The 13,631-nt window shown below is 42.0% G+C and overlaps 1 protein-coding gene across 1 annotated transcript; it reads right to left on the bottom strand.

Annotated features, from left to right (window-relative positions):
- Window positions 1–5,291: 5,291 nt before the first annotated feature.
- si:ch211-261d7.3 (myb-related transcription factor, partner of profilin) lies at window positions 5,292–11,654 on the bottom strand. The gene is made up of 3 exons (XM_062991643.1): window positions 11,414–11,654; window positions 8,330–8,752; window positions 5,292–6,122 (listed from the first exon to the last, which is right to left on the bottom strand). Exons 1-3 carry the CDS (start codon window positions 11,652–11,654, stop codon window positions 5,335–5,337), a joined length of 1,452 nt encoding a protein of 483 aa, XP_062847713.1. The 3' UTR covers window positions 5,292–5,334.
- Between the last annotated feature and the right edge of the window lie 1,977 nt (window positions 11,655–13,631).

Raw genomic sequence — 13,631 nt, 5'->3', positions numbered from 1 at the left:
TCTTCCAGCGGTTTGTCGGATTCTGGTTGTAAAGAAGCCATATTTCACTGAAATAATCCCCCCTTTTCCTCCTGCGATGTCATCTTCCTCGCCATATTCTGCTGGTGCCTACATAAACACTCATACCGCCTCCTGCTGTAGCGGGGTGTGCAGCTAACTTCGTTTTTTACACACACCACATAGACGCACCTTGTAGTTCTACAATTACTGACTGTAGTCCATCTGTTTCTCTACATACCTTTTTAGCCTGCTTTCACCCTGTTCTTCAACGGTCAGGACCCCCACAGGACCACCACAGAGCAGGTATTATTTAGGTGGTGGATCATTCTCAGTACTGCAGTGACACTGACATGGTGGTGGTGTGTTAGTGTGTGTTGTGCTGGAATGAGTGGATCAGACACAGCAGTGCTGCTGGAGTTTTTAAACACCGTGTCCACTCACTGTCTACTCTATTAGACACTCCTATCTAATTGGTCCACCTTGTAGATGTAAAGTTAGAGACGATCGCTCATCTACTGCTGCTGGTGGACTATTCTCAGTCCAGCAGTGACAATGAGGTGTTTAAAAACATCCATCAGTGCCACTGTCTGATCCACTCATACCAGCACAACACACACTAACACACCACGACTATGTCATTGTCACTGCAGTGCTGAGAATGATCCACCACCTAAATAATACCTGCTCTATGGTGGTCCTATGGGGGTCCTGAACATTGAAGAACAGGGTGAAAGCAGGCTAAAAAGGTATGTAGATAAATAGATGGACTACAGTCAGTAATTGTAGATAATTGGATAAGTGGAGCTGATAAAATGGACAATGAGTGTAGAAACAAGGAGGTGGTTTTAATGTTATAGCTGATCTGTGTACCTGGAATCCACTGTTTTAATTATTGCTCTGAAAGCTTCTTTCTCGACTGTCTATACAGGAATCATGCCTTGCAAATGTGGATTGTTACTGCGTTCGTAATGTCGTTGTTTGCAACAGCCGTGGCTCAACAAACTGTGCAGTATAAAGTGCTTTAGTCTGTTCTAAACTGCCGACACGGCTCATTACTTCGGCAAGTTCTTCCAGTGCATATTTGGTCTTCCTCTCTTGATCTTCCATCTGTTGTTATTTTTTCACTATATTGAGAAAACCTCTTTTATCTGTAAACACTGTAAGCTAACGCTACCTGGATAACTCGTGAGCTGTACCTGATCTGAACGGTGCTCCATAGCACTTTTAGCTGCAAACAATATTATATGATTTGCTGCCTATTGAACCCTACAGCTGTTGTATTAACTATGCTACGGTATGGTGGTATTTGAAAAATCCATACCCTTTTCATTCCATTCCTTATCCATAAGGAATCAAAACCGGTATACTGAATATACCGTCATACCGCCCAGCACTAATGTCAACCAAACCCATTATGAACAACAAACAAAATCACACAATGGACTGAACCTACAAAACAGCCACAACCAAGCAAACTTCAATAAAACCAAGACTACACACTTGCTGATTACCTGACTGACATCAATGACTACAGACTGACAAAGTACAGACTCTGTGATTAGTCTGACCATCGAAACGGGCTGAAGCAGACAGTGCTGGACACCGAGAACTTCCAGACTGTGTTCTCAGACCTCAGAGTTGTAGACAGAGCTGCACTTCATAACAGAATGCTCCAAATATAACTTAAAGCTGGGCTGGTTGTTAGGAGAGAAAAGGGAAGTAAGTTGAATAAAACTCTAATTAAACATTATAACACAAAAGTTCAATGCAGTGCAATATCAACTGCTCATGCTCTATTTCTTTATTATTTTTCATTTCTGTTTATGTTAGTAATATATATATATATATACCAATCAGTCATAACATTATTAGTATTAATAATAATATTAATATTAATAATTAATATTAATATTGTGTTGGTCCCCCTTTTGCTGCCAAAACAGTAGACCCCTGAAGGTGTGCTGTGGTATCTGGCACCAAGATGTTAGCAGCAGATCCTTTAACTCCTGTAAGTTGCGAGGTGGGGCCTCCATGGATCGTCCTTAACATTGAAGAACAGCATGAAAGGGGGCTAACAAAGCATGCAGAGAAACAGATGGACTACAGTCAGTAATTGTAGTACTACAAAGTTATTCTATATGGTAAGTGGAGCTGATAAAATGGACAGTGAGTGTAGAAACAAGGTGGTGGTTTTAATGTTATGGTCGGTGTATGTCCCACACACTAACAGGTGCCGTGATGAAGAGATAATCAGTGTTATTCACTTCACCTGTCAGTGCTCATAATGTTATGCCTGGTCGGGTGTACATACTTTACACATTTACATTGTTTATCTAGATTTTCTATCTATCTGTCTATTGTTTATTTGCACTGTTTTACTTTATATATTGGTTATTATTGTTTCTATCTGCTCCTGGTCCATAGTGTCCCTATGAAATGCAATAAAATCATTTGCAGAAATAGGTACTGTGTATATAATAATATACGTATACTGCACAATTTTGAAATTAATTACCTAAATTGCTGTATGTATAGTTTTTGATCCAGCAGATTTTGTTGTATTCTCAGAAACCAGGTGAGCTGAAATGCTTGTACTCATACAATGAAATAACAGACTGCACCTCTGTTAGAAGGACTGGTACCTTGCCTCTATCAGTGTGACCAAGGACAAGCTACTTTCAACAAAGTCCCCCCCCCCATTTTCTCCCCTAATCTAGTCGTGTCCAATTACCCTGAATGCGTCCTCTACACTGATTCGACCCTTCACCGCTGACTGAGGACGCCTCTCAACTGAATACACCCCCTCCGGCATGTACAGTCAGTAGACTGCATTTTTCACCCGACGAGTTGAGTTCATACACCGACGGGCACTGTGTACGGAGGGCCAAACCCCCATCAGCATTATTCCTCAGCCCTGTGCAGGCGCCATCAGTCAGCCAGCAGGGGCCGCAGTTGCACCAGTTATGAGGACCTATGATCCGACTTTTAACCCCTAACCCTGAACAACAGCCAATCGTTGTTCATGCTGCCACCCAGCCCAGTCGGAAGGCAGAGCTGAGATTCAATAAGATGTATTCGAAACCCCAACTCCGGTGCGCTAGCGTACTTTACCGCTGCGCCACCTGAGCGGCTACTTTCACCAAAGTTGAATTTGAATTACACTGCATACAGCCAACCTCAATGTACTGTGTTTGCTCTCGAAATGAGGACAGTAAATTAAGTTAGAAACTTCATGTATTATTTCTTAAAAAATCTGTTCCGTGTGCATCTTAAATTTTTTACTGCTTAAGGCCAATCCCAACCGATTAAACACATCCAATCATAAAGGGAAGTTCATAGTCATAGTAAGAGCAGCACTCAATATCAAGAACAGACAATAATAACAACACCACCCATATGACAAAAACATTTCTGATATTGTATATTTTAAAATAAATCATACTGCAACCATTTTAATGCCATTTAAATACTTTACACATTTTCTGTAAGATTATATTTAGGCATTTGACCTTAGTAAACATTTTTCAGAATAAACATCTTTTACAGAGAGCTTAATGTTATTTAATACAACATATAACATTTTATAAGATATAATCTTCTCTTAATCATGACTCATGAATTAGTATTTAAAATACAGTATATTGCTGTAATACACAAAAAGCATGTTCTTATCCGGACACCTTTTGCCATGGAAAGTCCTTCTTATTTATGAGAACAGGGCTATAAATATACAAAATATATCCACCAATTTATATAATCTACATTGTACTGCATGCACGGAATAAATTATCAGAATGACGTGGCTATTTATTAAAATATTTCCAATTATTCTAAAGGTCCAAGTGCTTTATGTTCACTCCATAAAGAGCATATAGATGATTATGAACAGTGATCAATTTCCTTCAACACTATATTACAATATGCATTTTTGCTTGAATGTGGAATTTTCGAATGAACTCGAGCAAAAATAACACAAGGCAGTAGTCGGTGAATTAAACGATCAATAATTTAATATGTGCCACTAGGAAAGTGCTATTCTAATACATTTTGGCCCAAACACTAATTTAATTTAGTATTGTTAAAGTGATTCATTTGTGATTTAGAATATTTAAAGTGCCTTATTAGAATAAATATTTGGGCTTGTATGTGAACTTATCAGGTATAATTATATCAAGGTGACCTTTATACCACTTACTGTAATTTTAGAAAATGAAACGCCCAAATATGGCTGGAAATTGCTTCCATCTACTCATGAAATGTGCTGTTTATAATGCATACCCACTTCATTCTATTCATTTAACACAAAATAACCAACTAATTGCAATGGTCAAAATCTTTTTTACATAAAGCCTAAAAGCACTTTGCAACAGGCAAAAGAAAATGTAGCTTTAAGACGTAGTACAATCCTCTGTTATATCTCATATTCTAAAATGTCTTGGAATCAAACCCACAATCGGGAGCAGTTTATACAGTACACCGATCAGCCATAACATTAAACCCACCTCCTTGTTTCTACACACATTGTCCATTTTATCAGCTCCACTTACCATATAGAAGCACTTTGTAGTTCTACAATTAGAACAATTAGAATGACGGTAGTCCATCTGTTTCTCTGCATGCTTTGTTAGCCCCCTTTCATGCTGTTCTTCAATGGTCAGGACCACCACAGGACCACTATAGAGCAGATATTATTTGGGTGGTGGATCATTCTCAGCACTGCAGTGACACTGACATGGTGGTTGTGTGTTAGTGTGTGTTGTGCTGGTATGAGTGGATAAGACACAGCAATGCTGATGGAGTTTTTAAACACCTCACTGTCACTGCTGGACTGAGAATAGTCCACCAACCAAAAATATATCCAGCCAACAGCGCCCCATGGGCAGCGTCCTGTGACCACTGATGAAGGTCTAGAAGATGACCAACTCAAACAGCAGCAATAGATGAGCGATCGTCTCTGACTTTACATCTACAAGGTGAAACAACTAGGTAGGAGTGTCTAATAGAGTGGACAGTGAGTGGACACGGTATTTAAAAACTCCATCAGTGCTGCTGTGTCTGATCCACTCATACCAGCACAACACACACTAACACACCACCACCATGTCATTGTCACCGCAGTGCTGAGAATGATCCACCACCCAAATAATATCTGCTCTGTGGTGGTCCTGTGGGGGTCCTGACCATTGAAGAACAGGGTGAAAGCAGGCTAAAAAAGTATGTAGAAAAACAGATGGACAACAGTCAGTAATTGTACAACTACAAAGTGCTTCTATATGGTAAGTGGAGCTGATAAAATGGAGAGTGAGTGTAGAAACATGGCTGATCAGTGTATATCTAATGTCTACGTTTCCGTCTGTGGTCTGTCCTGCCTCGGCAGGGTCTCTGGATATTTAGTTCGTTTGCCAGTTCAGGCTGGGACGTGCCATTTAAAATATCAGGACGTAGGGTTACAGTGGTTGCTGTTGCTGCTGCTATTTGTTCATTTGCATTTTGAGAATGTTGCTGTTCAAGCCCCTGGGCTAAAATTTGCTGCGGGAGAGCTTCTTGTTGCTGTTGATGCTGCAAAGTTTCTGGCGGCAATCGCTGCGGAAGCTGCTGAGGTGGCATTTGATGCTGTGGAGGCTGTGTTTGCTGCTGCTGCATCTCCAGGAGGCACAAAAGCCGCTGCAAGAGCAAATTATTTTGCTGTAAACTAATTGTAAGAGCCTCTTGTGAGGCCACAAGTGTCCGAATGTCATGCCGGAAACCTTCACCGAACTCTCGTAAGTTCTGCTCAAGGCGATCTCCGAGCTGCACGGCTGCTTCCCCGAGCCCCCGCAGTTCATCCTCCAGCCAGGAAGTGCGTAATGGAGGAGGGTCAATTGGGCCCTCATGACCTCCCAGTGATGGTGCTGGACTCGGCTGCGGAGTGCCATTGAGAAAGGGGGCGCTGTAGAGAGGCGACGGAGGAAGCCAGCGCTCGGATGTTGGGGCTGGGACTATTCCTAACCCCAGGCCTAAGCCCAGTTTTTCTTCCATGCTATTATCCATACCCTCAGAAATGTTTCCTTCCTCACCCTCTTGCTCATGGGAGTCGTCCTCCTTTTCAAAGCAATCTCTTTCAGAACTGTCTCCTCCTGCAACTGAAACACAGAAAACCTTAGAACTATAACTGGTCGGTATGACGGTACATTCGGTATACCGTCTTTGATAACTCATACAGTATGGATTTGTCATATACCGCCATACTGTAACATAGTTAATTCTAACAGCTGTAGGCTTCAACAGGCAGCAAATCATATAATATTGTTAGCCAGGTAGCATTAGCATGACGGTGTTAACAGATGAGAGAGGTTTCCTCAGTATGGTAAAAAAAAAAAAAAAAAACAGATGGAGGATGAAGAGAGGAAGACCAAATATGCACCAGAAGAACCTGCCAAAGAAATGAGGCGTGTCAGCAGTTTAGAACAGACTAAAGCACTTTATACTGTACAGTTTCTCGAGCCACAGCTGTTACAAACAACGACATTACGAACATAGTAGCTATCCACATATGCAAGGACACGATTCCTCTATAGACAGTCGAGAAAGAAGCTTTCAGAGCAATAATTAAAACACTGGATTCCAGGTATGTTCTACAGGGTGAAAATACTTCATGTTAGTCGCTATTTTAACGTTATAAGCAAACTGGAATCGGAGATATTTAAAGTCGTCCATTTTCAAACATCGTTTTATTAATTAAAGGGAGAACTAAGGGTAATTGTATAATACTTAAATATTAAATAAACAATAAAAATTGTATTTATTGCAACTGTTTCTCACGTACTGATTCAATCATATACTGTGTCATTTTGTGGGGCCAAACAAAGCTTATAGTACAGAAAACTTCATTATATACATGGTAAAATTAAATTTTTTTTACAATAATGTACTTATGACAGTAAAATAAGCTACAGACCAGTCAAACAAAAAACATACCGTGAAACCGTCAGAATCTTAAAAATATCATGATACAAATATTTGGTCATACCCCCCAGCCCTACTTAAACATTTTTGGCATTTAGCAGATGTTTTTTATCCAAAGCGACTTACAGTACTGTGACAGTATACAGTCTAAGCAATTAAGGGTTAAGGGCCTTGCTTAAGAGCCCAACAGTGACAACCTGGCAGTAGTGGGGCTTGAACCAGCGGCCTTTTGATTACTAGTCCTGTTCCTTAACCACTAGGCTACAACTGCCCTTAGAAACTTTTAGCAAAACAATGCAAAGAAAATTCATTGACTCATATGCACCGCTGAGCAAAAATATTAGGAACACCTGTATAATTGGCTGTTACACCGATCAGCCATAACATTAAAACCACCTCCTTGTTTCTACACTCACGCTCCACTTACCATATAGAAGCACTTTGTAGTTCTACAATTACTGACTGTAGTCCATCTGTGTCTCTGCATGCATTGTTAGCCCCCTTTCATGCTGTTCTTCAATGGTCAGGACCCCCACAGAGTAGGTATTATTTAGGTCGTGAATGATTCTCAGCACTGCAGTGACACTGACATTGTGGTGGTATGTTAGTGTGTGTTGTGCTGGTATGAGTAGATCAGACACAGCAGTGCTGCTGGAGTTTTTAAATACCGTGTCCACTCACTGTCCACTCTATTAGACACTCCTACCTAGTTGGTCCACCTTGTAGATGTAAAGTCAGAGACGATCGCTCATCTGTTGCTGCTGTTTGAGTTGGTCACCTTCCAGACCTTCATCAGTGGTCACAGGATGCTGCCCACGGGGCGTTGTTGGCTGGATATTTGACTATTCTCAGTCCAGCAGTGACAGTAAGGTGTCCAGCAGCATTGCTGTGTCTTATCCACTCATACCAGCACAACACACACTAACACACCACCACCATGTCAGTGTCACTGCAGTGCTGAGAATGATCCACCACCTAAATAATACCTACTCTGTGGTGGTCCTGGGAGAGTCCTGACCATTAAAGAACAGCATGAAATGGGGCTAACAAAGCATGCAGAAAAACAGATGGACTACAGTCAGTAATTGTAGAACAACAAAGTGCTTCTATATGGTAAGTGGAGCTGATAAAATAGCTGTATGCTGTGAGGTGGATTTTACTTCCAGTGCATCTTAGTGCCATATCCTTCACAGATACTGCACAGAGCAACTGATGGGCTACAGCAAGTAACTGTATACCCATAGGTATCAGACAGTAGGGTTGAGGTACAGTTTATAAAACAACCACTAAATGTAAGTACCTAATAATGTGATGTCCTCAAAAGTATAAATATGACAACGCAATAAAAACATTATTTTGGAGCAAATCTAGACAACATCCTCACCTGGATCAGTATCTGACAGACAACTGAAACTGGCCTTCCCCCTTGACCTCAGTTTTTGAGAGGCCTGCTGAAACCTTGGGCTTAGCTGAGTAGGAGCTCCCAAGATTGCACTGCTTCTGCTGGATGGAGGCCAGGAGCGAAACCTCGCGTCTGCCAGCTTTCCGCCACTTCGTCTCTTCAAATCATCCCAGCGTTTCTTAACCTCCCGCAGGGTGCGTGGGACTCGGGACACAGCGTTTACCCGCTCCAGGATCCCAGCCCATATTCGCTCTCTTTCACGGCGCCTGAGTCTGCCGGCGGGGCCGAAAAGCTCCCCTTCACACCGGGTCACTTCAGATACAAGCACCTCCAGCTCAGCACCGCTAAAGCGACTCTTTCTTTTACCTACACCTCCTGAGGCCAGTGCTGCTGAAACACTCCTGTCTAAAACAGCAAAGGCAAAAGCATAAACAAAACATTAGTATATTTTGTGGGTACAGTATATGGCCCCAAGTATGTAAAAATCCTATTTATAGCTTTTTCAGTCAGTCAGTCATTGATAAGAGGTGAAAAAAAAAAACAATTACATACAATAAATTATGCTTACAACAAGCGTCAGTTCTTAAAACAGTTTGGGGAGGCGCCCAGCGGGATATTCCACTTGCACACCAGTGGAACTCCGGTTCGAAACTCGGTGTTGCCACCGGTCAGCTGGGCGCCATCTAGCGGGCATAATTGGCAGTGCCTGCAGCAGATACTAATTGGCCACCGTATCTGCAGGGTGGGGGCCGAACTATGTGTGGGTGGGTGGGTCTTCATACGCTGTGTAAGGACTCTAATTGGCGGAAGAGACGTCTGTGCGGAATGCAGGGGCGAGAAGAGGAGGGCTGTGCACGTGTCGGAAGAGGCGTGTACAGCAACGTGCTCTCCTCAGATGCAATCTGGTATCTCTCAGCAGCGGAAGACAAAAATTGAGTGCGCTAAATCGGGAGGAAAATGGGGAGAAAATGCATTAAAAAAAATTTTTTAGGGAAGGCATTTTCTTGTTCCAGCATAACTGTGCACCTGTGCACAAATTGAGGACCATAAAGTTTGGCATGGAGGAACTCCAGTGGCCTTTACAGAGCTCTGACCTCAACCCCAATGAGACATTTAAGATGAATTAGAACGTCTAAAAATGCTCTTTTGACTAAATATGCAAAAAATTTTCATAATCCTCTGGAAAGCCTTTTCAGCAAACAGGCTGTTATACCTGCAAAGCTGCATTGTTTTGTCCAAATGTCCAACAATGAAGTTAAATGTGTCCACATACTTTTGGCTAGGCTTAAAATTGGCTATGTTTAAAATTGAACCACTAAGCTTCACAAAGCTAATTATTTATTTTAAATGTAATGAACTCCTTTTGGATGGCACAGGTGCTTGGTGGGTGGAACTGTTGCCTCACAGCAAGAAAGTTCTGGGTTCGATTCCCAGATGGAGCAGTTCTGGTCCTTTCTGTTTGGAGTTTGCATGTTCTACCCGTGTCTGCGTAAGTTTCCTACGGGATCTCCGGTTTCCTCCCACAGTCCAAAAGCATGCAGTCAGGTTAATTGGAGATGCTAAATTACCCATGACTGTGTTTGACTTTGAACTTGAAGTAATATATCATGTGTAACCTTATAATCTTAACAAACAAACTTCCTAATAAATGCATTTGAAACAAAGAATCTGTGTTCTAGGCCCTTTGCTGTGGTACTCCAAACTGTGGTCAGGTGCATCATGTTTGCTTTAATTATCCTCGAGACGAGTCAAGAACTCAGCTGGAGACCTGTTGCAATTTGAGTTGATTAGACACAGATTGAAAAGAAACACACCTGGGTCTATAAGAGCCCACATTTTACACTGAAAGGATGTGCAGATTTAGTAGAACCTACACAGTTTACATATCTGAACCAACCTAAATTTGGTTGAGAGGTCCATCATACTGACATGTTTCAAATGTATGAAAATATTTCAGAAACAGGGCAGTCAGAGCAAATTCATAATCACATATAATCAAGTCATAATCACATATTCAGTTGCAAAAATAAACGTTCAGACATTTGACATCTCAGTTTTTTTGTAACAATCTGTAAGTCTATTAAAGTCCATTTCCGAACGGGATTTACATACATTTACATTTAGCAGCACTTTTATCCAGAGCAATGAACAATTGTTTTTATATAATGCAAAGAATAAACACAATACAATGTAAGGAAATGAAGGTTAATGGCCTTGCCCAGAAGCCCAACAGTGGAAAACTGGTGGGGGGTGGTGGCTTTAACCAATGACCCTGTGATCACTAGTCCAGTACCTTAACCACCAGGCTACTGCTGCCATCAATGCATGAAATTTTAATACATGCTATGTTCTACTACCACTTTATCTTGGTCAAGTTGACGGTGGTACTGGCTTGTCTAGAATCACTGGGCACAATGCAGTAACATACCCCGGACAGGATGCTGATCCATCAATGAGCCTTGACCACCCCCCAGAGCCACATACCCGATTCAAATCCTAGATCTCAGCGGTAGTAAGCTAGCGTAAAATTACCGCTGTGCCACCTGAGTACCCGGTTGATTTTATGCATTTAACTATTATTTTTGGAATTAACTACAAGTAAGTTTGCAAAAGGGCGGCACAATGGCTTGGTCGGTAGCACTGTCACCTCACAGCAAGTAGGTCCTGGGTTCGATCCCCAGGTGGGGCGGTCCGGGTACTTTCTGTGTGGAGTTTGCATGTTCTCCCAGTGTCTGCGTGTGTTTCCTCCGGGAGCACCGGTTTCCTCCCACAGTCCAAAAACATGCAGTCAGGTTAATTGGAGACACTGAATTGCCCTATAGGTGAATGTGTGTGTGGATGTGTGTGGATGTGTGTCTGCCCTGCGATGGTCTGGCGCCCCATCCAGGGTGTTACTGTGTGCCTTGCGCCCTTTGAAAAGCTGGGATAGGCTCCAGCACCCTTCCCGTGAGGTAAGCGGTTAAGAAAGTGTGTATGTGTGTATCATACCTATCAATGTGGTGCATCTTTCACCAACCGCCTTAATGAGTAGACGTAAATGTTTTAGGTTTAACAAAAGCAGCTTACTTTGTTGAATTGGTATCAGGTCACTGGATGCCATTCCAGATGCAACAATGTTGGGATGCACAACCACAACGTTGAAAGGCAGGCCGGCGTGTTCGCAGCTGCCTTCAGAGTCGTCGTCATCACGGGGGAATCCGTCTTCTGACATGCGGCCTCCAAAGGCTCCCTCCGGTGACTCCACTTTAATGTGCATGGGAGGCGAGCGCTCATACAGCAACCCGCCCTCCTCATAATATTCACTCATGGGTCACAGCAAATGTAGTACCATTCATCAAGTGCCATCACACTTGTGTTCAGTGTGTCTTGGGTGTTCCCCTGATTCAATGTGCCACCGGCGCATTACACAACTCACCTCGATGTGTCAGTCACACATCAGTTTAAAATTTACTTTTATTAAAGGAATTAAAATATGTTTATAATTAGGGCATGATAATTTAATCAACATTAAATTTGGAGTAGCTGTGGTCCACCAAGGTGTTGCGGGATGAATGTATTCTGGAACAAAACAAATAAACAACAATATTTAAATTAAACTCAGCATTTTAAATGTAAATGTATTGTACAAGGTGTTACACTATGTTTACATGGTCAGCAACATAATAAAACAAAGCATCCAATGTACAACAGACAGAGCAAGTTAGCCATGACAAGAGGGCAGTCAACAGTTCCACAAAATTGAGCAGAGTCTTGAGCAAACTTTATGTAAATGAGAAGCAAATCAATGTGTCAACAACCAATAGGAGCTAGGTATGGTGTAAACGGCTTCTAAAAACCACCAGTTTTTATAGTTCCTACTAGATTTCTGTTCCTACAGCTCCAAATATATTGGGACATTAGAAATTATGCTAGGATGTTTGATTAGTGCATGAACATCCAGTAACAATCTGTTGGCTTAAGTAATCCACTTCTCTTAAATGATGGCTGCATGGCTGTATAAAAGATCTAGTGAAGTATCCAAGAGACTGTTCAGCAAGTCTGGTTTTCCACAAATCTAATCTAGCTTGACAGTAAACTTAAAAGTAAAGTCAGAAATGTCTAAAAGACACAATTGGCTGTGTCTGAGGAAGGAAAGGCTGGATAGAGAATCAACATCCCACAGATGCTCGACTGGATTGAGACCTGAGGAATTTGGAGGTCAAGTCAACACCTCAAACTCGTTGTTGTGCTCCTCAAACCATTCCTGAAGCATTTTTGCTTTGTGGCAGGACACATTATCCTGCTGAAAAAGGCCACAGCCATCAGGGAATACCGTTTCCATGAAAGAGTGTACATGGTCTGCAACAATACTTAGGTAGTTGGTACATGTCAAAGTAACATCTACATGGATGGCAGGACCCGAGGTTTCCCAGCAGAACATTGCCCAAAGCATCACACTGCCTCCGCCGGCTTGTCTTTTTCCCGTAGTGCATCCTGGTGCCATGTGTTCCCCAGGTAAGCGACGCACACGCACCCGGCCATCCACGTGATGCAAAAGAAAACGTGATTCATCAGACCAGGCCACCTTCTTCCATTGCTCTGTGGTCCAGTTCTGATGCTCACGTGCCCATTGTTGGCGCTTTCGGCGGTGGACAGGGGTCAGCATGGGCACCCTGACTGGTCTGCGGCTATGCAGCCCCATACGCAACAAACTGCGATGCACTGTGTATTCTGACACCTTTCTATTAGAACCAGCATTAACTTCTTCAGCAATTTTCCTGCTTCTAACACATCAGCTTTGAGAATAAAATGTTCTCTTGCTGCCTAATATATCCCACCCACTAACAGGTGCTGTGATGAAGAGATAATCAGTGTTATTCACTTCACCTGTCAGTGGTTATAATGTTATGCCTCGTCAGTGTATGCTTCATGTCTGTCTTTACTAGCTGCTCTAGCTGCTCTACTAGCTGCTCTAGTAACAATTCAACAATTCAACTTGACAATTCCGACAGACTATTGTCAAGTCTTTGTTCCTGTTTATGGGTGATTGGAAAAAATATTTATGACCATCTCAAATAAAGTTCTAGCAGGTTGCCATTAAATATTTATAAAACTGCAAATATACAGACGCAAACTATGAAACACCTCTGGCTATCGATGTATCAAAAGTTCCAATCCATACCTCGTATGGTATGGATTTTTCATATACCACCATAATGTAACATAGTTATTTTAACAGCTGTAAGCTTCAATAGGCAGCAAATCATATACTTTTGTTTGCAGATTAGATACAGCTCACTTGTTA

Source organism: Trichomycterus rosablanca, chromosome 3, assembly GCF_030014385.1.
Source record: "Trichomycterus rosablanca isolate fTriRos1 chromosome 3, fTriRos1.hap1, whole genome shotgun sequence".
Classification (NCBI taxonomy): Eukaryota; Metazoa; Chordata; class Actinopteri; order Siluriformes; family Trichomycteridae; genus Trichomycterus; species Trichomycterus rosablanca.
This window is presented reverse-complemented; position numbering and strand designations above follow the sequence as displayed.